We start from the raw sequence: 26003 nt of genomic DNA, 5'->3' as shown, positions 1-26003 counted from the left end.
AATTAAAAGAGCAGTTGACACTTGCCAAGCTGCTCGCAGAGCAATTCAGGAGCATGTTTCTTCCAAGAATCTCATCCTTCACATGCCATATCCCTTGAATGCCACATGAGTTAAAGTCTGAAACAGGGAGAGAATCAGACACAGAAAGCATTCCAACAACAGCAAAGGAATCCTAGCAGTCATCCCTGGAAAACACTACCCTTTTTCCCCCTGGAGATGCTTTCAATTTCAATTACTGGTAGCATCTGTCATTAAGAAGATGGAGTGAGATTTTTATAGGTTACTTTATTTGGCTTTGCTTTGGTTTCTATGTTGTAGTTTTCTGGTATCCTCAATATCACTTTAAAGTGATGTGGTTGTACAGTAGTCCCAAGTGTCTCAGTATGTGCTCTATGCATACAATTATTTGTGAAGTGCACCGCCATTACAGTGTCTTCCACTTGCTATATACATTCACTGAAAGTATTGTTACTGTTTTAACTTTATAAACAGCAGCTAATTATTTCTTCCACTCTAAACGAAGTCCGCTTCCAGAATGTGGCAGGCAGGTCCAAGCCTGACATCTGCAGAATATCTCAAAATAGAACTGTCCAAATAACTGAATATTCTGTTCAGAGGAAGTCCCAAAAAACCCCAAACAAACCAAAAAAAAAAAAAATTGTTTCATGTCAACCCAAAACAAAAATGTTTTGAAGTTTTCAGTAAACTGAAATATCAAAAAATGTTTCATTTCTTGTCTATCAAAATATTTTGGTTGACTTGAAACAAAAAGTTAGGTTTTTATGTCAAGACTTTTAAAATGTTATAAAATGGTTTTTTAAATAAAATTGAGGAAATTCATAACAAAGTCAAAACGGTAGTTGCAGAAATGCCAAATGAACTGTTTCAACATTTCCCATTTTCCCCCTCTTTTTTGACTAAAATAAGTTGCCAAAAATGGACCCAAATTTGTGAATTGTTTCAGTTGATACGAATCTGCATATTTTGGTGAGAAAAGGTTTTGCGTGAAAAATTTTACCCAGCTCTAATCTTGCGTCTTACGAAGTACAGCAGAACATACATAAAACTCTATTCTTTCAGCTAATTTTTGACACACAAAGCTTTTTCTTCCAGCCAGCAGAAACGGAGAATAGTCAGTGTGGTCTATTGAAGACTGTTGGAATTGCAAAAAGATGATTTCCTGGTCCTGCTTGCAGAGCTCTGTAGGAAAGCATTTATCAGAGGGAGTATGGAAAGGAGAGTCCAAAGTCAGGTTCAGTGGTGCCTCATTGCCATAGGGAGCAAGCTGTTTTGTCTCTGATTTTGGTTTCTTGTGTGTCATTGTTCTGAATTCTAAGAAATAGTGTTATGCTGCAACCTTCCAGCAAAAATATTTATGTTTTTATTTAACTTCTCGGTGTGTATGTTGTGAACAAAGAGTCAGAGCAAAAATTCCCATTCATAAATCTTATAAAAAGAAATAGCCCAACTTCAAGCCTGCTTTAGTAAGTCATTCCTCATAAGTAAACTCTCTGAAGTAATGGAAAACTTCTTTTGCTTAAGTTGCTTTACCAACAGGCAGCCCAATTTCAGAAACTATATGTGTAAGGTGTCTATTAGCCCCTTACTGAAACTTAGTGGGTCTTTTTGGTTGGCATCTCTTGAGTGAGCGGGACCCTGAAGCAGACACAGCCCCCAGGGCCAGTGGGGCGAAACCAACTCAGGTCAGCCTGAATGACAGGGTGGGCAGGCCAATGAGGGAGCCAGGAGGGTAGGGGGAGCCCCGCCCTCCATGTGAGCTGGAGCTGTCTGCCTGGACAGAGCAGGGCAGAGCTAAGGACAAAGCAGCCTGCAGCTGGGAGGCCAGAAGAGGAGCACAGAAAGCTGAGCTGACTCTCAGCAGCAGAACCAGAGGGGCATCCCAGAGAGCCAAACTGAGCCGAGGAGAGCAGAGCGCAGCTGCACTGAGCAGAGTGAAGCAGGAGCTGGGGCTGGAGCTGTCTGGAGCTGGTTGCGGAGGCCAGAGAAGGAGCCCAGGGACCTGAGCTGAGCTGGCCCACAGCAGCAGAGCCAGAGGGACATCCCAGAGAGCCGAGCTAAGCAGAGCAGAGCACAGCTGCACTGAGCAGAGCAAAGCAGGAGCTGGGGCTGGAGCCGTCTGGAGCCAAGTGTGGTGAACAGCTGGGGAAAGCGAGGGGGACCCTGGGAGCATGTGGCTACAGCCAGAGCAAGTGTCTGACTCTCTGCATCCCTGCAGCGTAGCCAGGGCCTGGACAGTGGGCCTGCAACATGTGACGCAGACTGTGAACCTCCCTTACACCCCAGAAACACTGTTTGTGGTGCTCCTGTGCCAGGGGGCAGTGTTGGGTGTTTTCCTTTAACCTTGCTCCTCTTTTCTTATTTTTTATTTGATTTGATCGCTGTTTGTGTAATAAATTGTATTGCTTTGCACTATATGCAGTGATTAGTGGGTCAGGGAAGCACCCAGTGCAGAGTTAGTACCCTGGAGTGGGGACATCCTAGCCCCTGCCCTAAGGGACCACAGCAAGATTGGACATTGAGCCCCAGGAATCCTGGGCCCAGCCTACCACACAGGAAAGTGGGAGGGAAGCCCTCAAGGTCAGGTGGGCCTCTGGGTAAAGAGAGTGGGAGCAGGGACTCAGATCCTTTTGCTAGCCAACTCTACCGGGGTAGTGTATAAGCAAGGAAAGTTCCCCACAATAGCGGGCCTATTCCCCCACTCACATATGCATCAGAGTCTGGCAGGTGTTATACTCACAGAGTTTAATAGAGCTGGTGCATGGAAAAATTACTTAGAGGCCACAGGCTTGACTTTTTCCTAGATACTCACCAGCTTGAGTTTCTGGATTCTTGCCTCTCTCTCCAGCTCATTCATTATCCACAAGTTATTTTTAATACCCTGAACAAGCACTAGCGAGTGCTAGCCATGCTTCCTGCTCCACTGTGATAACGAGTGTGTCTTGGTATCTCAGGATTCCCAAATGATGCTTTGTTGACCCTTTGAATAGAAAGGTGTGACTTGTCTTGCCTTCCCACCCAAATCAGAAGCTTTTAGATTTTATTAGTATAATCACTCAATATTTGCACAAGTACAATTTTTGGGGCAGCAGAATAATAGTCTCTGACCCTCCAAACACTTTGTGCGTTCACGTTATATTCAATATTGCATAGGCCTATTCAGTTCTATGTGGTAACACTAGAGGAGCCTATATAATTCAGTGCCTGTTTTCTGGGACCTGAATTCTTCCCATAAAGCACCTGTCTGTCCCCTGCCCAGTAGTTTTATCACTGAGAATAGGTCCATTTAAGGTGACTCACACAGGATTGTCTATTCATACTGACAGGATATATGAAGAAAGCCCAAAAGCTGCTTCTTGTTTTTGTTTTTAATCTGCTTGTTTGTTTGACCTTAGAAATAGCTATCAGGAATGTCAGCTCAGCTGCTCCCCAATGACTGGAGGACTTGTGGGGGCTCTCAATGGATGTATATCATTAGCTCTCAGATCTTAATTGAAGGGCTAAGATTGTCTAGCAAGAGCTTCATTTCATGTCAATCGGTCATTGCAGTTAAATCTGTTAAAAACCCAGAATTTTAAAGTGACTAAAAATCTCCTCCCCTCTCAGTTGCTCAGCAGTCACTCTCGTGGTTCTTATGATGTCACTGTTTCAGAGATTGCCCAGTCATCATAAAGTCTTACAGGATGGACAGGATTTGAATTTCTAATATAAAAATAAGTCCAAAAGTAACCCCTCACAATTTTCAGGCTTTCTTTGTATATTATAAAGAAGCAAAACTGGGCACAAAGTCTTTTTCTGTTTTGCACAGCACTTTTAAAATGTAGAAGTCCCTGTGGGTCTTAGCCCAAATCAGTAAGCAGTTCTCCTCCTTAATCAAAGTGGAAATGTTTCCTTTGAAGGTAAGATTTCCTGTATTGGCTAAATTGTCAGTCTCTGCTTTGGTATTAAATTTAGATAGGCATTATCCCTATTTTCCAGTAAGTCCATCTGAACAATAATTCCTATTCTTTATCTAATATGAATTCTTGACTGATGACATTCATTCTGCTAAGGCTGCTCATCTTGCAGATTATTTAAAAAAAAAAAAAAAAAAGTCAAACGTAGTGCTGTCTTAAAACCTTTATTTTACCTGGATTTCAAGAAATTTCCCCTCAACTTCCTTACTGAATTAATTAAAAAAAATAAATAAAAAAATTCAGGCAGCTCTGTTGGTCATAAGCTTTGTTTTGTGATTCCTTGCAGTCTAGTGAATTGAACCACAGACAGACTGTAACAAATGGGGTCACATTTCAGAATATGAAAAATTAAGCGTTTCAAAGGCGAGGAAGAGTAGGAGGAGGTATATGAGTCATCTGAAAATAATCCATCATCACAGCAGCCTCTACACAATCACTGCATAGCTGTGCCAGTTAAACAATACTGAAAAGGGACAGCATGTGTAACACTCAGGTGGAATAAATGTATCACCGTCTCTTCTACCTGCAGCACGGGGAGTCAAGTTTTCCTAAATTCTAAAGCAATAGAATCTCATGCTAGCGGTTAGACATATTATTAATTACACATGGTATACAAGAATTAAAACATGACCCAAAACATTTTCTAGGAATACAAAGAGAAACCAAGAGAAAGCAAATCCAGCAGAATCCCATTTAACAAACTGCCGGGAGAAATATCCTATAATACCTTAAGGATTCTAAATTATCTATACTATTAGGGGTTTGATAGGAGACACAGGTATTAACATCTCTCTCTGCTGCCACCCAGTGCAGCTATTCTTTTAAATGCAAATGGTATATTAAAACCACCACCACTTCAGAGGGGACATACCAAGTTCACTGGAGATGCATTTTGTTCCTTATACCCAATATCTAGGCAGCTCTGACATAGTTAATAATCTAAATCTTTCTTAATGGAACATAGAATGCCCTCATAAAATATCATAGTAGAAGGCAGAAGTAGTCTTAGTCTGCAGCAAATTTGATAAATGACTCAAAAGAGCAAGGGCAAGGATACTAGATAACGTCTACTGATAAGCTACACTATAAACATGATGTCTCTTATACCACCATCTTTTCCAACACTAAACGCAGGTTTTTATTTTCCACTTTTTCCTCCCCACCCTCTTTCTTCCCCACTACCTCACCCTGAGAAAAGTCCATCAGAAAACAGGGTCAGTGTTCCAGTTTTCCTTTTGCCATTCTAACTGTTCCAAAGTTTGCAAAGTTATGAAAGAAGATTGAAGATTGAATAAAGAAAAGAGAAGAAAAAGAAAAAAGAAAAAGAGCTTGACATTCAATGCATTGCTAGAGCATTCAGGGTGAAAAATGGGCGAGGGAGAGGACAAAAAAAAAGCGAGTTCATAGCCTTGGACCAGCCCCCAATAAAGCTCTGTCTCCTGCACAAATGAACTTCTACCCTTATGGAGCCGTTGGTAATGTTTTCGATATTCTGGACCTAGGCCATACACAGGCTGAGGAAGCTAATTCAGTCCTTGAGTAACAGAAGCAGCTATGAAGTGACTCTACCTTCCAAAACTACCTTCCACAGAATGATTCCTAGCACTCAGACTAGGTACTTGGAGCTGGATTTGCTTCTCTACAGTTTACCTCATGTCAGATGGGAAGATGAAAAGTAAAAATTAATTTGATTAAGAACCAATGTATCAACTGATAAACTAACAATGATTTCTAGTGGCATCTCACTACACTGAAAATCAGGCCATTTAAGTGCCTAAATATGGTTTCAAATTTTCAGGATCCCAGGTGTGAAAATTTAGGCCTATTCAATTTGCTTATATAATTATTTGATTTATATTCTAAAACTTGGTTTTAAGATTTTTGATGGGTTATTCTGGATAGCTTGCATGTTTGAAGTGGGCCAGAGGAATAGTGGAAATGCAAAGGGAGTTTTGGAATAAAACAGGAAATTAGCTAAGGGAAAAGGAAATTGAAGGATTAGGGTGGTAGAAAAGGGAAAGAAAAGAAGGGAGGTGGGGGAGAAGCATTAATGAGGAGAATGATATTGTAAAGCTGAATGGTTGCAGTGAGGAGTGCATTGAAGGGAAACCAATCACCAATGATAAAACAGCAAATATGAAAAAAAGATAGCCCAAGTCAAGTTTCAGAGCAAATTGAATCTAATGATGTCAGGAGGCTACAGCAATCCCTCTAGGTTGGTGTAGGAGGCAAACTGGTGGCTGGAAAAAACCCTTACCCAACATCCCCTCAACTGCTTTGGGCTAGTACCACCAAGGTTCCACATTCTCAAGCTCCTCCTAGCTACCTGTGCTCTTTCCTACAGGGCAGAGCAATGCAAACCCCTAGGCCCAGAGACTCAGGATGTTCTCTGGGTCCTGGTTCCAAGAGATATTGTTGTAAATCTGCAGTAAGAAAATCCTTTCAAAATGCCTTCTTATAAATTCTTCCCCTTCTATAGTGCAGAGATACAGTCAGTCAGACGTCTGAAAACAGCAAATCATATCAAGAAAGTGTGCTGTACCCAGACATTTTTTAGCTTATTTTTTTTTCGGAGGGAGGATGGAAATATATTTTCTTTGGAATGTTAAAAATCCTCCAGGGAGAGAAAGGTGGTGATAAAAAGAAGTTTTAAAAAAAAAAAAAAAAAAAGAGGAAATTTAAATTATCTCACAGGAGGAACCTTTGGCTGTCAGAATTTTAAAAAAATAAAATTACAAACTATGTTAACAAGATTAAATACTGTCTGTTGGATTCTTACTACATATTTTGGTAGAATCAAAGGTACGCCCCTGTACAAGAAAAAAAGATTGAAAAAAAAAGTCACACAAGTTACTAATTAGATCACAAATGGAGCATTCTTAAATTTTAAATAGAATGGAGAACATAGGCATCTGTGTTTATGGTACTAAAAATAACTATGTATGCACAAGAAGAATCTTATTTCAAATACTAACGTACTAAATGGAGTAATTTACTTGTCAAATGTGATGGTTACCAGACAATCAGCTTCCCATGCACATATGGATGAGCCATACGCTGTCACATAAGGTATATTTTCTTTAAAGAACTTTCATCAACAATTTTGCAAAGCTATATACTGTACACACAGTGTATACAATCCATAGTAATTTACAGTCATGTTTGCCCTTACAAACTTCTCCAGATACCTCATGTGCAAGTCAATTTCCATGCACAGATAATTTCTCAAAATCCATTTCAACTCATTTCATGTTATTTGCCAATAGTTAACACATAGAGGTATCTGAGATAACAGTGTTTTCCTATATTTAGAATATGATGATATTTGTAAGTATTTCTATTATACTGATTAATAAGGAGTCTCTCATTCTAATTGGCCTCCTGGACAATGCTGAATCCTGGCCAGAGGAACTATTGAGTGGAGTTGGCCAACTAAACCGCCGCTAGGAGGCCAAGAGGGGATTACAACACCCGAGTAATAACCTGAGAGCATTATGTTGGGAAAGGCTCAGATTACTTCCCTTCTCTGTTTTCTGTGTTCAGCTATTATTCCATTACTTTTTTTTTTTTTTTTTAAACAAGATCCAGAACTTTAATTCCTGTTTAAAGAATAAAAAGAAGCTTTACATTTAAAAGCTACTTGGAAAATATGTATATGTAACCAAGTGCTAAGAGATACATTAGGGACGATATGTGCCCATATATTATAGCTCAATGGTACTATATTAGTAGTAGGTTGATTGCTCTGAATGCATAATATCATATTTGTAGGATATACTGGCAGCAGCGATGGAACCCAGGACCTAGTCCATAACACCAGCCTCTACTGACTGAGAGAAAAAAATCAGTTCTTTTGGCCAAGGGTGTCACAGGCATATCAACCTCCGTCTATGGCTTACTCACCACTCCAGGGGGACAGAGCATCATACTGAATGAATTACACACAGAATGGATTTGTTTCACCCTTGGAACAAACACAACCCAATAACCAATATTCATAACATATTTTCTACCTCCCCATTTTATTATAGAATTCTTTTTATTTACAATTCAAATAATTTCATGGATTTCATGATGTGTGGCACTATGGACTCAGTGACATATTTTCAATGGATGGATTAGAAATAATATATAAAATGAATACAAATAATTTTGTTTTAAAAGAAGAAGAAATAGAGAAAAAAAAAATCTCACATTTCAGTCCTTGGTCCTGATCTACATCTTCTGAAAACAAACTCCTCAAAATGAGTCAGATACAAGTAATTAAATGACAATGGCTTTTTTTTTCCCCTCCCAACCATGATTAATTTTACTGCATCTCTTTTTAGCCTTTCTGGTTTTGTCCAATTTAATATCTTTGATCGCTTCTGAATGCTAGCGCTAAACTGATCATATTATAATATTTTTAACATTAGATTATATGACAAGATTTAAAACAGAGTAGGATCTTATTTGCATATGTAATCTGATATTAAATTATGTATTCTAGTGCAAGTACATTTTCCAGTTACATTACTCACATACCAAGAGTCTGAGAAAATAAATTAGGCCTTATATTTGTAGAAGTATTATTTATTAGAATTTACAAAACAAATTCAATGTAAAAAGAATTTTGTTGCCTTCTGAATTTTATTTATTTTTTATATTAGGGGAAATCTTTGTAGGGCACGTAAAAAAATCCCACCATCACAAAATACATTTGTATTGATTTTAACATTTTTTATAAAATTTAATTATTCACTTCAACTGCAAGCACATGGCAGTGACGTTCATATAAACATTAATGCTCTAATTAGCAGGCAAATCTTATATTATTACAGTTCTTGTATAATTTGTTTTTTACATTAAGGGGAAAGGCACTATTTTAAAATTCCTTGTAACTTAAAAGTTAAAACAAGCTACTTGAGGGGTGAAAACAAGCTTGGGCAATCTCACCAACAAACATAAATTCAGCTATCACCTCTATGCCTCCCTACTCTACCTCTCTGCTCCAGACCTGCCTCCTTCTGTTCAAGATAAAATCTCAGCCTCTCTCTCTGACAGCTCCTCATGGGTGTCTGGCCACCATCTCAAAGTCAACATAGCTAAAACAGAGCTCTTAATTTCCACACACAGCCCTCCCCCCCGCTCCTTTTCTCTTTCCCAGTAATCTCTCCTTACCTTCTTTCTCAATCACTGTGGACAACCACCATTCTACCTGCCATTCAGGCCCACAACTTGGGCATCTTCTTTGACTCAGACCTCTCTCTAGGTCCTCTCATGCAGCGATGACTAAGTCTTGCAGACTCTCTCCGCATAATATCTCTGACATACAGCCTCTCTTATCCATCCACACATAAAACTTTAATCCAAGCTCCCATTGTCTTGCATCTCAATTACTGCTACATCCTTTTCTCTGGCCTTGACAAATGCAGTCTTGCCCCACTCATACGCAAAGATAATTTTCCTAGTCTGTCTCTTTGACCACATCATCCCTCTCTGCATCTCTGCATTGACTCCCTCTTCTCTATCCCATAAGACAGCCACTTTACTTCACTTCCAAAGCCCCTCAAGGTCTATCCTCACCCAACTATCATCTCTCCTTTAGTAACAAAAGATTTACTTCTACCTCTGATCAGCCCATGATGTCAGCCTCCATCACCACTAGTTAAATTTTAAACAAGCATCTTTCTCCCATGCTGCCCCTAACTTGTTTCCTTACACTTGCCCGTTGGTCTGTGTTCCTCTGTTGTCTCTTGTCTTATACTAGCACAGTGGGGTTTGGGTCCATGACTAGGACTCCATAGGCACTATGATAATACAAATAATACATTAAACTCTTAAATACAGTGTGTGAGCATCTTGCCAGAATGAAAAACAAATCTAATGAGAAGACTGTGTTCTTCTGTGAAACATGTTTCGATAAGACACATGCCAGATTGCACCAAATGGCATTCCAAAGACAAAACATGTTCTTCAGAAATACATTTATGAGCCAAGGACAAAAGATCTCCTTGCCAGGGATAATTTAGCTGCATTCAGAGAGAGTGATGAACTCTCCGTGGAGGTAGGGAAATCCACAGCCTCCTGTTCAGATCAAAACATGGCCTGAATATATTGGAAGTCTTTTAAAGTCTTGAGTTTGATGTTATCAGGCACACTATGCAAAACAGGTTTGAGGGACAAGTCTCCACATAGCCTGAGGATCTAGGTTTCACTAGTCCCTGAAGTCACCAGAAGGCTGTGTATGCATTCCACTGAATTTAAGATATTTTTTCCAAACTGTTCCTCTTAATTACCAGGCTCTTAAAAATTAATTTTCGTTTTCATGCTGTTCTTAAGGAGGTTTTCTCCTACCAGGCAAAAAGCGAATAAATCTTCTAGTCGGCCCCATACATAGAAAACATCACCAGGTTGCACCTGGCTAAGCCACATACCTACAATTCCACACTTCAAGGGGCCGGCAGGTAGGATTTTTAAGAGACTATAAAAGGACAAGAACTTAGACCTACCATCAGAGCTTGAGAAAGGATGACAACCGAATGAGGAAGTTGCTGTAGAGAGCTCGGGAAGCCAGTGGCTTACTGACCTATTGGAATTGAGGCAGAAATCTTTGCTAGAAGCATATAAGCATGATAGCATCTTCTGGGATAGTTATGCAGCTCAAAAGTCCCCATCAGTGGCACTTCTGAGCCAGTTGCATAGCCTAAACTAACTATGAGCTTGCACTACTAACAGGGCTGCCCTCTAGTTTGCAGCATCCCTGCCCATGACTATTAAGGCTGATCCTGCTACAAGGGTAAGCACAGTGGCTAAAACGAACGGTGCCCCAACTGTTGCTGGATCTGCCCTTCCCTTCTTCCTATCAGTGATATGAATGATGACCAGAACAAATTAAATGCTACTGCCATAGTTGGAGATCTGCCTTCCTTCTCCCATCCTACATTAAAGTGAGCTAAGCTAGGCTTAGGCAAAAGGAAGAGTATTCAGTTTACTTTGGCTGCCGCATTTCCCCCTGGATAAACAGGCTGCCGACAGCAATAGGTGTATTGCATTGACTCCAATTACCTCATTTACCTGCAAGAGGGAAGAAACAATTGAATGGAGAGAGCTAAGTACAGACCCACACCTATAAAAGTTTAACCAGACCTACATCAAGAGACCTCAGTTGCTGCTGAATGCACATGGTGTGTGACACTTGCCCATCCAAGGAGAAAAACAATCCAGCCTGGCTTTTGAGTACAGCAGTAGAAACAAACAAGCACTTGAATTCCATCTCCCTTTACCACCTGGTATATCTAGCATGCTCTAAACCAGCCTCCCCCTTGTTACCCAGGGTTCTCTCTACCCAAAGTTCAAGGTAACTGTACTATTTGCACAGTGTGCCAGTCTGATTAAAGATTAAAGATAGACACAAACCCAAAATTACTATTTTATTAGATCTCAAGCACATACAGATATGCAAAAAGTTAGAACGCCCCCAAACAATAGTAACCCATGGTCTGCAAGGGTCTCGAGTGGTCAAACTACAAGGTTCAAGTGGCCAGCTATCTGCCTGTGATTGGGAATTCCAAGAGACACCTGGAAGATCATATTCCTCAGACCTGTCTACCCCTTTTATGTAAGTAACTGCTACAATTACATCAACAGGTTAATCAAAGAAAAACCATTAAACAAGCACTTTTAATCCATGAGTTCTGTCGCTGTATTTCCACAACAGTCCAAAGATAGATCTAGACTTCTTGTTTGTTTTTTTAAAAGAGGCAGATTTTAGCAATTTCAAGAGAGAGCTTAACTAGAAAGGCAGCAGTATCATGCTCATGTCTTGTGGACACTCCCTCCCCTCCTAGCCTGCCTAGTTTTACCACGGCTGTTACAGAGGCCGACTAGCTTATGTGCTTTTGGCAATAAGTTTGATAATTGGTATTCCATTTACTGGCAGCGGCCTGGGCATTTTGCTGCGCTGCCAATGTCTCCTCTAACACCCTGACCAAATGACATATATAAACGCACTCTAAAAACTTGCTTCTCAGAGCCAAACTACACAAAAATATAGGTAGGAGGGGAGGGAGCATCAAAATATTCAGAGGATGGATGCTTGACTGAAAATCAAATTTGAATTGTCATCTGAAATATCTGAATCCGACCCCCACTGAAGCCCATTGTCCTCTGTCCCCACATAATCCCCTTCCAATTCTAACTGTGTGTTATCTTTCAGGAGAGGAGAGGGCTTTTAGCCCTCATGGAATCTCTACACCTTCCTTCAGAGTCTTTTGAGAGCTAGCAGGCAAGGCCGCTATACTAAAAACTTGGATGGCAAGATTCCTTCCCCTAAACACTGCAGGGCAGGAGTTCCCAAACTTTTTGTCATCATGACCTCATTTTAATGCAGTATTTCCTGCCGGGACCCGAGACAGCATGGAGGACGCCATTTTGCTCTTCGCATAGTGTGATCTCGCATGCACCATACATGCAAGGTCACGCTGTGCAGAGCAATATGGCGTCCTCCACATACTAGGAATTGCTGCAACCCCATCTGCTGATGGCATGACCCCATTTGGGATCACGACCCACAGTTTGGGAACCGCTGCTGTAGGGCAAGCGGCACAGAGCTGTTCCTTGTTGCTACTACTGACATCGTGCTGTGTCTCTCACTGGCTCTGAAAGGACACACAAACATATTCACTCTGTGAGAAAAAATATCAAAATAGCTTTTTTGAGCGCTTGGGATAAGTTCAGCCAAAGTGGCAAAATCAGTACCATGCAATATTTCTGCTCAGTTATAAGCAACTGTGCTTGAAATACAAAAATATTTGCCATACGTTTTTACAGTCACCTTCAGTGTGGGAGTTAAGAATCAGGCCATCAATGGAAAAACAAACTTGGTAACATACTAGAAAATAAGTACTTTCATTTTTATTGTAGGATAACCACAACCCACCATTTTCTGTTTTACCAAAATTCAATATTATTACCTCACTAATGACTTCCTATTCAAGGCGTACCAGAGTTGCCAACTGTCCGTAAATTTACGGAGAGTCAGTAAAAAAATGTACAATTTTAACACGGTCAGTAAATCTATAAATAAATGAAAATGTCCGTAAAATTCGGTAGAAATAAAACATACTGTATTTTGACATTGATTGTCGTCATTCGGAATCACTTCTTGTATCATCAAAGTACACTGATCATGACTATCAAATTTCCTGTTTTCTATTACTGCACACACCCAAAGAACCCAATTGATCAATTAACTGCAGCTAAAACAATTGCGTAATTCCAAATTCCTGTGTATAGAATATCACGAGTGAGTACACACGTTTGTGATATTTACTGTATTGTTTACAGTATTTTTAATGATGTCAGTAAAAAGTTTACTGTGTCAGTAAAAAAAAAAAAAAAAAATCAACTTCAGATCTTCATGTCAGTAAATACTAAAATGCAAAGTTGGCAACTCTGAGGCGTACACAGGTAGAGGCAATGATATCAATAGATTTTGTTACTTGGGAACTGACCAAACATTTGTGTGGGAATCAAACAGGAATGCTGGGATCTTAAATATGGAATTAGCAGCAATCAAGAGAATCTGTACATATTTTCAACGCAAAATATCAGATTTCATTATGCCATCATTTAAAATGTTCTACACACTTATTTACACAATCTTATGGCAAATTTCCAAGGTATGCAGTAGTTCTAGGTATCATTAATTTTCAGCACGCACTAGCATACTGTTGCAGCTTATTCTTGCATGAAGTAATATTCCAGTTTAAGAAACAAAACAAAGAAATAATAAACCTACAGAATTCACTTCTGTGTGTTAACAAAAAAGTACTGGATTTAAAGTTTCCAATGACTCTGCTATCCAGGATATCATTCTCTCCAGTCTTATACCTTGTAGTTATGTATGCATCTCACACATTTACAAAAAGATGCATTAACTAGCATTTTCCTCCCACTTCTGCCATACTTCTATTTGCATATGACTAGATGAGCAATTGTGCTAAAGTCACTCCTGAAATTCAGGGCTCCCACATGGCAAGCCCCAATCAGCAGTATTCAAAGAGCAACTCAACCATATTTTTTTAAAGAAAGAACATTAAAAGATTACCTTATCCTCTTATCTTCCACTCTTTTCAAATACTCATCTCTCTTCAGTACTCCCAGTATTGTTTCCCTCTCATGTTCCAACAAAAATGACAAATTAATGATCTCCAGGTTTTTTGACATGATTCTTCAATTGTAATTTTTCCAATAGTTGGGTTTTCCAGAGAATAAACTGTTTACTGCAAGTTTCAAAGGCACATTTGTCACAAAGGTACAAGATTTACAAGGTCTACAGATAGCCTGACCAAGAGCTCTTCATTAAATTAACCAAATATCAAAAGCACTTGGCCACGTCTTCCAACTGCATGAGGAAGGTTTCTGCTGTGTTCTCTAACAAATTTTCTCATTTTCTTGGTTGCAGAATGTTCATTGCATCTTTTCTGGTGTTTCTTGACATACTGCAGGCCTTCGACACACGTTCACAGGTGGTGTCTGAGTTAATCTTTCAACACATCAACTGTAGTCTGAAGCCACTCAACAGTTGGATAGTTAGATTCAAATTATCTGAAAGTCAAAGAGAAATAAAGAAGTGATTTTGACATTATATGGGTCTCATTTAAGAGAAGCTAAATGAAATAATGGTTTGAGAACTGTCTAATCACCTGCAGACTAAAAGATTGCCCCTAGAGTCATCTATAGCAGTGCTTTCTCTTTGCTACTGTTTATTTACTCTCAAGTGTATGAATAACACATGCAGGTCCCCCTCCTTGTGTAATTTCATTTGCAATTTCTCTCCAGTTGTGGAGGTCTTGAATTTGCTAAACTCACTTTGGACTTGATTTTCCTATTCTTATAATGATTAGCATGATACCACATAAATGATTCCTTTGATTTCAGTGGACTACTTGGATAGAAAGGTACTGCTTAATGAGAGGAGGGATGGCAGAATTGGGCATTATATGACTTAGCACTCTAAAGGACATCACATTTTCTCCCCACCCCCACACACACTCCCCCTCACACTTTCCGCCCCACACACAGTGGAACTGAACTACAAGGCTCCTGAATATCTATATCAGAGTACTAAACATGCCACCATTTCAAATAGTTTGCATCTGCTCCATGTGGTACATGACAAAATAACTACAACTTTAGGGCTATTAACCTGGAAGTTCTAATCATCACTGCCCCACAAACTGGAATAGTGTCTGACTGAAGAAAAGCACGACCGATACAGACCTTTTTCATTTAAGATAGAAGTATATTTTTATATCTGTGAGAGTCTGAGTGTGTTGGGAAAGACTTGATCAACCTTTGAAAAGTCTGAGGTTGGAAGGCGATAAGAGGATGGGTCCAATGAAAATGTGCGGTGCTGGTATACAGTACCTACAGTTCTCCTTCCTCATTAAACCTATTCTCCTATCATTTTTGAAAGTTGGCCTTGCCTCTCCTGCATCTTCCATGTAAGCAAAAGGACAATGGCAAATGGTGTGGAGATGGAAGCAATACGAATCACGAATGATGAATACAAAGCGAAAATGGACAACAATGGACCTGAAGAAGAGCTCTGTGTGACTCAAAAGCTTGTCTCACTCATCAAATAAAATATCACCTCACCTCACCAACCTTTGTCTCAACAATAACAGGGATAGATGACCTTACACTTCACCACCTAGCCACACCAATGAAGGGAAAGCCACAATATAGTGTCACTGGATACAATGAAAAATTTCCTTCCCACTAAGTTACTGAAATCTAGGAACAGAAATCCTGAAAGATTAGTATTCAAGTATGACCTTTTCCCCCCTCCGGCTTGGCTGTGAGCTTACTAGTCAAGCAAGTAAATGTCACACTTTCAGGAGATTCTCCCTTGCATTGACTTCTGTTACCTCAGGGATTATGTCTGACATTTCATAACCACAGCTCAGAATTATCTTAAAAAAAAAATAAAAAAAAAAATAAATAAATCCTCAGATCAACGAAAAGCTTTCATGAGCTACATACAGCTCCTCTACAGAGTATTGCTGTTTCTCTGAAAGCAATTCATTTGTGACATTAAAACAGCAGTGTTTTTATAGGGTGAAAGTACTGTTAAAAAGCCATTGGATCTCAACAAAACTATTGTGATTCAAATAAATATATTATCATGCCCCCTTTTGTGGGTGAAGAAAGTGAGACAAAGGTCAAGTGACATGCCCACAGCAAGTTAGTGGCAGAATCAGAAATAGAATTCAGGACTGTCCCATTCCCATTTCTCATTCCCTATACTTTTTAGGAATACTCAGTAGCCAAAAAGACTGAGCCCTTTAAGAATAATTACTTCTGACATAAGAGCTGCATTTTCAATGCAATATTACAGTTCTTACTGGTGAACATAAAGCCATATTACTATATTTGTGCAGCTGGAAGACAGGGGAAAAAATATGTAAAATCTACTTGCAGAGTGAATTTCCCATCACTGAGTTTTAATCCCACAAATGATTCTTTCTGGAAAGCCCAACTAAGCCAATTCTAAATCTAAATCAATTCAGTTTACAAACTGGGGAGCTGTAATATACTACTACTAGATATCACCAAGGATAGGATTCAGAGAAGAATTAGACATTAATATGGATAATGAGAACACGCATGCTTATATTGGACAGAGTAACTCATGCTTGAGGTACAAGCCAACTACTAACTGATGACAGGTCAAGTTCTAATCCCAGGGACAGGTTATCCACTCTGTAGTTTTCTACACCTCTTTCCAAAGCATCCACTGCTGGTCACTTTCAGAAACAGGAGTGCGAACCGGAAGGACCCTTGGTCTGACAATTCCAGTATTCGTAGCAGACTATCTGCACTGTAAACTAGTGAGTCAACACCATGTGTATCCTGCATAGAAAACATTATAGCTTTGTTTGTGAAGTCTATTGAAACTAATTTGACTTGCGTTGCAGCACATAACCCGTAATATTTACCCAGTGGGCAGCTAGTCACAATTAACGTGTACATCATCCAGATTTAAAAGGTGTTTGTAGTTTAAATCTATTCTTGTGTAAAACTTACCATTGGATGGTTAACTGTTAAAGTGCCACACGTTTCTCCCATTGCACGTCAGTAAAAGTTACTCTATTTGAAAATTGTTTTCTGAATCTTTTATAGACCTAGTCTAGGGAAAAACCCTTCAGTCCTTACTCATGAAAAATACCTTCCTGATTTCAACAGGGGCTTTACCGGAGTAACAACTGCAGGATTTGGCTCCTAGTGATGGAGGCATCACCTAAAGTTACTGTTTTGCTCTGGTTTTATATTTACAAAATATTCTACCTTGTATAAAAATTGTTAAACTACTTTTAGTAAAACACTGTTCTCTATTCTTCTTACTTAGGGCCAAGATTATGTCCTGGTTAATGCCACAGCACAAGGGAATAAGGGGAAGAAGGGGTACCTAGAAGCCCTGGCCATGGACATGGACCAGGACCAGGCACTCTGGTATTACAAATAATAAAACAGAACAAAACAAAAACACCATGTGTGCCAGCTACCCTCATTGCAGGTTGTAATGCAGGGGGAGGCAGGCAAGCTCTAGAGGACCACAACTCCCACTCCTGCCACTCTGGTGTGTGGGCAGAACCCCTAGCACACACATGCCAGTGCAGCTGTGCCGGAAGAAATAAGCTGTGCCAGGCAGAGGCAGAGTCTGCTCCCTGGCTCCCAACTTCAGTGAGGGGAGGAGGAAAATAAAATAAGTGATCTAGCAAGATATAGGTTATACCTCCTGACCCCAAGCGGGGGGCATGGAAACTTTTACACTCCTGTGTCTGGCTACTGATGATAATGCCCTATAGTTGGACAAAGAATCTGAATATGTTCTAAAGCGAATGAGCCTGCTATTGACAGAAGGTAAACAAGATCTGAATTTTCCATTACCAGATCCTGTGATTCCTTCACTTTAACTCAAGTTTGTACCAGTTATATTGTGATGTGCACACAAAACCATCACCTGCTTTACAGTAGGTAAAGTAGAATAGTCCCGCAAGACAGTATAGATTTCGTGGGAAACAGTGGACATTTGTGTTATAGCGAAGTGTTTTGTTTAATAAACACTTAGATGTGTATCAATAACAGCAGGAATCCTTGCTCAATAGACACAAAGCCACAATTGCTAATAAATGGTTTGATATTATTCACAGGAAACACCACTTAATGCTTCTGGCACTTTATTGACAACACATTATTAGGGACTAGGCCGGTGTTTCACATATAAACCCAAATAGAAATAAGCCTCCAAAATTGGATTTCTGTTCTTCTCCTCTCATGCTCGCCTGTTCCAACTTATTATCGGAGTAGTCAGGAATCAAATCAGCTAACAACAGTTCTATTCAGCTCAACAGATGAACACATACAGGGAGAAACTGCAGTTTTTGGAAGCTACATTATCAAAGCAACCTGAGCTTCTCTTAAAATGTTTGTTGAGCTTTTATTAGGCAGCCCCAGGGCGGCTTATTTTGCAGTTATCTTAGAATCATAGAAGATTAGGATTGAAAGGAACCTCAGGAGGTCATCTAGTCCAACCCTCCGCTCAAAGCAGGACCAACCCCAACTAAATCATCCCAGCCAGGGCTTTGTCAAGCCACAGCTTAAAAACCTTTCAGGATGGAGATTCCACCACCTCCCTAGGTAACCCATTCCAGTGCTTCACTACCTTCCTAGTGAAAAAGTCTCCATTTCCTGAGCCAAAGAGATGTGTTTATCCACCTGGGGATTTTTGAGGCGCTAGAAAAGAAAGTGGAACCAGAAGAATGGCAAACTAGAAATTGGAAGGGCTTTCAATTTGTTTTTGTTTTAAAGAGGTGAGGAGTAAAACAACAGCTCATTCTAGCTACTAATGTGTACTTCCTGTTAGTCACACCCCTGCTGTGCTAAAAGGTAAATTCTGAAATACTGACTGTAGTTAGAAAAATAGGTTTCAGTGCAAGGTTTGGAAAATGAAATCTCTTGCAAAGCCACACAAATATTTGCATGCATACACTCAACATAGACTACATAATGTACACAGCAGGGCCGTAACCAGGGCTGGGCGAGCCAGGCAGTCAGCCAGGCTGCAAACCTGCAGTGCCCAGCAGGGCTCAGGGAGGGAGTGCCATCTCCACCCCCTGACTCACCTCAGCAGGCCATCCAGCCTGTCTGCGTTGGGGGGGGTGCAACCAAAAAATGAGGGGCACAAGATCCTGTGTGCCCACCCATGCGTTGCTTCTAGTAGGAGACACAAATATGCTTGCTTGCCCCAGACGCTAAAATGCCTAGTTACGGTGGTTTTATGTAGATACATGTCCTCAGAGATCACATGGGGGGCGAAGGGGGAGCAGGAGAAACTTGGCCCATGCAAATGAGCTTATTTAAAAAGCCAGCACTCAGTAGAGAAGGATATGCTCTTGCAGTGAAGGCATGCAACCATGGGCAGTCACAACAACCAAGACGGGATGGTCCTCCAATCCCTTCCCCATAACCCTCCCCAACCAGAAATGGATGATGAGTGGCTCCTAGTGGGAAAGAGTAGCTGGATGTGCTATATACCCTCACCCACCACCACCAGAGAGTTTTGAGGTTCTCCCCCATGACAGAATGAAGGAGAGGCAGGGACATTCCCAGGGTATGTCTACACCAGAGCTGGAGGTATTCCTTCCAGCTCAAGGAGACATACCCGCACTAACTTTGATCGAGCTAGCACACTAAAAATAGAAGTGTAGCCGCAAAAGTGTGAGCAGCAGGAGGAGGGGCTTGCCTCCCCAAATACAATCTCGTTTGAAACCCTAGGTATAAACTCAGGTGGCCAGCTCCTCCTGCTACTTGTGCTGCCACAGCTCCACTTCCTTTTTTAGTGCACTAGCTCGTGCAGAGGTAGTGCCTGTGTCTCTGCTTGAGCCGGAAATTACACCTCCAGCTCTGGTGTAGTCATACCCACTGACCTGGGATTTCACAGGTCCCCCTGTCCAAAAATTAGAGATAGGCAAGCAAACCTTTGACCCCCTGGGGGCCATGCACGGGTGTGGGCAGCAGCCCACAGAGTGTAGGTCTCCTTAGGAGGCAGAACGTTATAGCTCAATCATCTCTGAGCCAACTCAGAGACATAAGGCAGGGATGGGCCAAGGGCCACTGAGTGCTTCCCCTGCATTGCGGGGTGGGGGATGTGATTAGCTCCATAGTCTCATTCTTCAGAGAGGCAGGTTTAAACAAGAATGGCTGCTTCATGCAGAAGACTCTGCGATGGGAAGCAGGATGACGCCTACCCAAATCCCCACAGAGGTGAGCCAACGGCCTGCCCTTACTGAGGAAGCTGAGCAACAACCAAGCATTGCTACAGCTAAGACCCCAGCCGAAAGTGGAGAGACTAAGGCAGTACTGCACAGTATGCTATTACTATTCAGTTTCACACCCTGGGTGGTCCCCTCGGGATAGGTACTTTGCACTTGGGAGTCAGTTGCCTCTTCAGTCACGGCCAGACCCAGTTTATTATTAAGGGCAAATTAAGAGATGTGGGTTTTATTGAGTGCCGGACAATTCCCACAATCAGTGCAATAGGGGTTGTGGTTTTTTGAAGGATGGATTGGCTGTCAGATTCAGACCGGAAAGTTGCCTGGAATGCGTTGGAAGGCATCAGACCTGGCACAAAACAAAACAAAACCCAACCAAACAAACGTTGCTTCCATCAAAAGCAGCAGTTGTTGGTCCCTGTTATTAGGATGAGCATGATTCAAACAACCCTTCAGCATATAACAGTACACCGCAATGCCAGCGTGGGCCGTTCCAGGAATGGAATTTTGTGGGCTTAGATCATTTCCTCCCACAATCCCCAGAGGGGTCAGACAAGTTGTCCCACAACATCCTGCAAATGTGAGAACAGCGCAGCACAGCAAGTTGTAGTGCTATGAATCCTGGGATACCTGCCCAGAGAGCTGTATGGCTTGTCATGGCGAGATACAGTGGATGTGTGGGCTATGACGGCACAGTGATGTGGTTGCATTACTGTGGGTTAGGCTACCATAGATTAATGTACCCCGTGATTTGCATGCAGTAAAGATACAGCCTCAGACAAGTTCTTAGTCAGATGCCATCAACCTTTATAAATACCACTGCACATATGTTTATACACAAAATAAAGCAGGAATCTTATTTGCATTCCAGGACTCCCTCACCCAAAATCCCCCATGTTTCTTGGATGGAGTCCCTGTGGATTCTAGGGGACTATATGAAGGGGGTCCAGGATTAAAATTTAGTCCAAATGAATTCTTTCCCTTTTCACTGCTGCCACTATCGAACAGCTCTGTTATAACTTGATATCACTCCCCCTTCTAAACCATTGTGATTATTTAGTCAGAAGTCTGTGTGTATTCAATGACTGTGTGGTTCAGCATCTGAGGCTACGTCTACACTGATGGCGACAAAGTCGCCACCGTCAGATCGACCTTTCTGGATCGATTGAGCAGTCATTGAAGACCCGCTCATTCGATCCAGAAGTCAACGCTGTAAAACCACCTCCTCAAGTGGCGCAGCGCAGTGCAGTGAAGACGCCGCACGGAAGGGAAGCACAGCCGTCAATGGGACTTACGCAAGCTACTCTGCGTAGCTTGCATAACTCCCGTCAACTGCCGCCGAATCGTCCGGTAAGCGTAGACCAGGCCACAGACTATGTTTTTGGTATGCGCACTGATATGGCAGTACTGGAACTCAGATGTCAAAAACTAAGGCAGCACACCTCCACTTTGGCTAGATCTACACTACAAATGTTTGCCTGGACAGTAATCTTGGTTGGGGTGTGGTTTTCTACCTTTCTATACTGGCAAAAGCCCTTGTGCAGATGCAGTTAGAACAGCAAACAATTGCTTTTGCCCATATAGCTTACTGCATTTGTGGAAATGGTATAAGCTATACTAGTAAAAGAACTCTTTTGCCGGTATAAACTGTATCTTCACTAGGAGGGGTTTGCTGATATAGCTGTACTGGGCAAACATTTTCTAGGGTACACTAAGCATTAGTCTGACTTATTCAGACAGAGATCAAGGAGCTCTTTTATTCCAATATGATCTATCAAAAAAGAACTAGGGCCCATTCTTGAACTCCCCTCCATTTTGGTATAATTTCTAACACCAATAACCTAACGTGCTGGCTTTGACACTACAGTACCAAGAGCCCCGATACATATATTCATTTTCTAGACCCCAGTTAAAACACAGTAAGGTGTATATACCCCAGATTCACTCACTGGGATGTCAGGAAATGACATCTAGAACTGTGATAACATAACTAACTAAACTCTCAAAAAGCACACCCTGTCTAAAACTGTCTGTTTGTTTAGGTCTTTTGCCTCTTTCTCACAATCCAGACCAACATACAATCCTACACAAGAGAAAGGACTGTTACTGTCATTTCTAATAAATGCCAATGAAAGCACTGAAGTTATATGGCTTACTAAGAACTTTAACACATGTAAATCTTACCTTTTTTCTAAGTGTAGCGGCTGGCTCACCAGTTTTTCTGTTCTAACTGTGGAATACTGCTATAGGTACATAATGCTATATACAGGAACTAGAAAAACCAGCCTCACTTCTCCCAACAATCTATTTGCACAATGCACACACCCAGCTGTGCAACGTAATGTTTGCCAGCAGCAGTCATTCAGCTACCAAAGTACGAGGAAATACCCTCTTGCATGAACCTACTGAGTTTTCAAAGGAACAAGAAGTGGCTTCTTCCTTTAAGAGCATATTTGGCAAATTCTGAAGTGAAGCGGCACAGGACCTGTCATTCAGAGGAGAATTACTAATTTATTTGAAGAGCAACTGCATTAATGGAACACAAATCCCTGACTGGGTTCTCCAAGTCTTACCATAATATAAACAAACTAACAATTACTTCTTTCTTTCCAAGAGACTCCGAACATAAGTTTTGAGTCCTTTAGATGCAGTATGGCAAAGAAATACAAACTGACAAAATATTTACCAAATTAATGAAAATACCATGCACTCATCTGGCAGTAACATTATTTGAAATTGTTAAAAGTACAGAATAGGTTCACTCATGTTAACATTGCTGCATTAGCATGAATAAAAGCTCATTAAGGTATATTGAAATCTCCAACTTCTTAAATGAGTGTCACCTACTGTAGTTAAGTATTATACGTTATATCAGTACGTTTGATTGAAATCAAACGTACTGATAAAACATATAAATAATAAAAGAGCCTCCTGTCACATTCATCATGCAAACATAAGCACAACTTGGAAGCTGTTCTTTTAGATCAGGAATGATGCCAGCTTTCTCACACTCTCTTGGCAAAGCTCTCCCCAGTTACCTACAAGCCTACTACTCTTTCCATGATCAGTGACAATACTCCAGTTTCCAGCACAGGGCAGTATATATATGTAATGAAGTTTCAGCGGTGCTAATGTTAGAAGATTTAGAATGCCCTGGTAGTGCTAATTAACTCAAAGCATCTCACTTTACAGGTGGAAAAAACAAACAGAAAAGTTAAGTGACTTGCCCAAGGCCCACATTAATGACAAAGCAGCGATTGAGCCTACTTCCTGACTCCTAGTTACCTGTTCACACAGCTAGACTCTGCAGCCTCTACAGTATTGCCATGTGCTCATTTTGAGCTATTATTTTAAGGCTTCCAAGGGTTCCACTAGAAACACAGAAAACCTACCGCCGACGCAACAAACTGTTCAGCTGCAGTGCACGACTTCAACCCTACCAGCTCCAAAAACCATCATCGTATTACCGAGAGTTCAGCATATGAATGGAGTATATCTATATAAAGTGCAATTTTAAAAAATACAATTCAGCTATATAGTAATAAACTGGAGCAGTTCTATATTCCTATCTTCAGAGTAACTATGTGTGTAACTGAACACCATGGGGGAGGGTTCCTAGTTGCTCTGGAAGCCAAGGACGTTATTTACAGAGTCTATTGGCACATGAATAATTTTACCATTTAGGTCACTGAACACACTCTGTGACTATCCATATTAAACTAGCTAAAATATCCAAAGAACTGAGGAGATGGGGGATAGAGGTGAGGGGGATCAAATTCCTGAGCTGACATTGCCATCAACTTTATAACATCCTCCTTCTTTGAGCACGTCTGTCCTCTGAAAATTAAGGTAATGCACGGCCTTGCCATCCACCTAGGCTCCTCCGCTTCTGGATGCACAAGTCATTCCACTCCCCCCAGATGGAAAGGCCCTTCTCCATCGATGGCCAGCAAAAAAGACTGCACCCACTTCAGATTGAAGCTTGGACACAGTGGGAATGTCCACACAGCAGTTAAACACCCACGGCTGACCTGGTCAGCTGACTCGAGTTCTCAGGGCTCAGGCACTGGGACCTCGTGAGGGGGGAGGGTCCCAGAGACCAGACTCCAGCCCAAGCCCAAATATCTACACAGCAATTTTTAGCTGAGACCCGTGAGCCTGAGTCAGCTGACCAGGCCAGCCTTGGGTGTTTAACTGCTGTGTGGATGTACCCAGTGATCCATGCATTATTGACCTTCAGACTGGATCACTACCTCTGGATTGTTGGGTTCCCTCTCTACCTACCTAGGTGTGTTGGTGGGGGGGAGAAAGCTACAGCTGGCTTGCACCCAGCAACCCATCTGCTCAGCTAACACAAGCCATTCAGAGCTCATCACTGCAACATTCTGCTCTCTTCACGGTCTCCCCAATTAATACTGGTCCAATTCCAGCCCTCATCTTCTGTGGCGGACACTGAAGTGTCCCAAGATTACCTGAGGGCTGACCTCACCTCTGTGTTCATGGCCCCCCATCACAGCAACAATGAAACCGTCAATGCTAGACTGAAACTTGCAGCTCTGCAGAGGGCAGAGTTTTCTAGGTCACTGGCCATGAATCGGGAACTCAATCCCAGAAGCAGGATGACTGTGAACCCTCAGCTCTTTCAGAACAAAATCCAGTCTTCACTTCTTCAACCCAGGCACAGATTAACAAACAAAACCCACTCCTGTGCAGGAGGGAAAAGGAGGTAGATATATCTATGTGCGCATACTTTATCATTCTGGGAGATGCTCAGACTCCACAGAGATTTAAGACCCTAGACAAGCAGTACCAAGATCCTCGGTCCTACTGAGCCACCTAGACAGCTCAAAAGGACTGGAAAGTCACTGGAACTGGCCAGGTGGCAATTCCCCTACCATGAAAAGTCCATGGGTGGTATTGAGCCAGAGATACCCCATCCTCATGGCCTCTGGCCCGGGGAGCATCAGGGACATGGCTAGGAAAAGAAGCCACGTCTGGAGTGCTGTTCTGCCCCAAAGATCCATGGCTAGTGAAACAAACCTTTCAGAGACATTATTAGCTTATGAAAGTTAGAACAGCCTTGAGGGACTGAACCAAATCCTAACGGCCCCAGGGGAAAGAGGAGCACATAGGTCACATAAGGCCACTTTAGGGTCACATAAGGGTCACAGATTTCACACTGAAATACATTAAGCTTCACTTCAGTTTTGCCTTCGTAATGAAGTTTGAAATCAAATAAACTCTAGTTTCATTATTTAAGAACTGCCCGGCTTTAACTGTTACATTTAAAAGCAAAATGGAAGTGGGGAGGGAGGGAGGGAGAAGGGGAATCCAGATCAGAGTGACAATTTTTCTCCTTTTATTTTGCTCACCACTGAGTAAATAGACTTCATTTTACTGGCTGAGTATTCAACAAGACACTGCACGTTTCTTAATGCAAATGAAAATAAATTCAATGTCTGCTTGCAAAATTAAAAAACAAAACTATCACCAACATAAAATGAAGGAAGAAAAAAAATGGTTTTTCATTCGCTATTGCAAAACAAAGCAACATCTGTGTGATGTTAAATCACCCAGGAAGAAAAAGCTTAGGACATGAGTCATCTCAATTTTATCATTTTGCTTGCAGCACTTGTTAAAGCAGCGTTTATACAGAGCTATAGCTTACCTTGTTATGTTTAAACTACACCCTGTCTCTTGTCACTTT

At 41.3% G+C, this 26003-nt stretch overlaps 1 protein-coding gene across 1 annotated transcript in view; it reads right to left on the bottom strand.

The window, feature by feature from the left end:
* SYTL5 (synaptotagmin like 5) overlaps window positions 1-26003 on the bottom strand; it is a 143059-nt gene that overhangs the window by 83837 nt on the left and 33219 nt on the right. Inside the window, exon 2 of the mRNA XM_067545114.1 lies at window positions 14065-14564. Coding sequence (XP_067401215.1) covers window positions 14065-14183 — 119 coding nt within the window. The 5' untranslated portion in view covers window positions 14184-14564. The remainder of the gene's footprint in view (window positions 1-14064; window positions 14565-26003) is intronic.

Source organism: Emydura macquarii, unplaced genomic scaffold, assembly GCF_026122565.2.
Source record: "Emydura macquarii macquarii isolate MOO-44397 ecotype Brisbane River unplaced genomic scaffold, CSIRO-AGI_Emac_v2 contig_1043, whole genome shotgun sequence".
Lineage (NCBI taxonomy): Eukaryota > Metazoa > Chordata > Testudines > Chelidae > Emydura > Emydura macquarii.
This window is presented reverse-complemented; position numbering and strand designations above follow the sequence as displayed.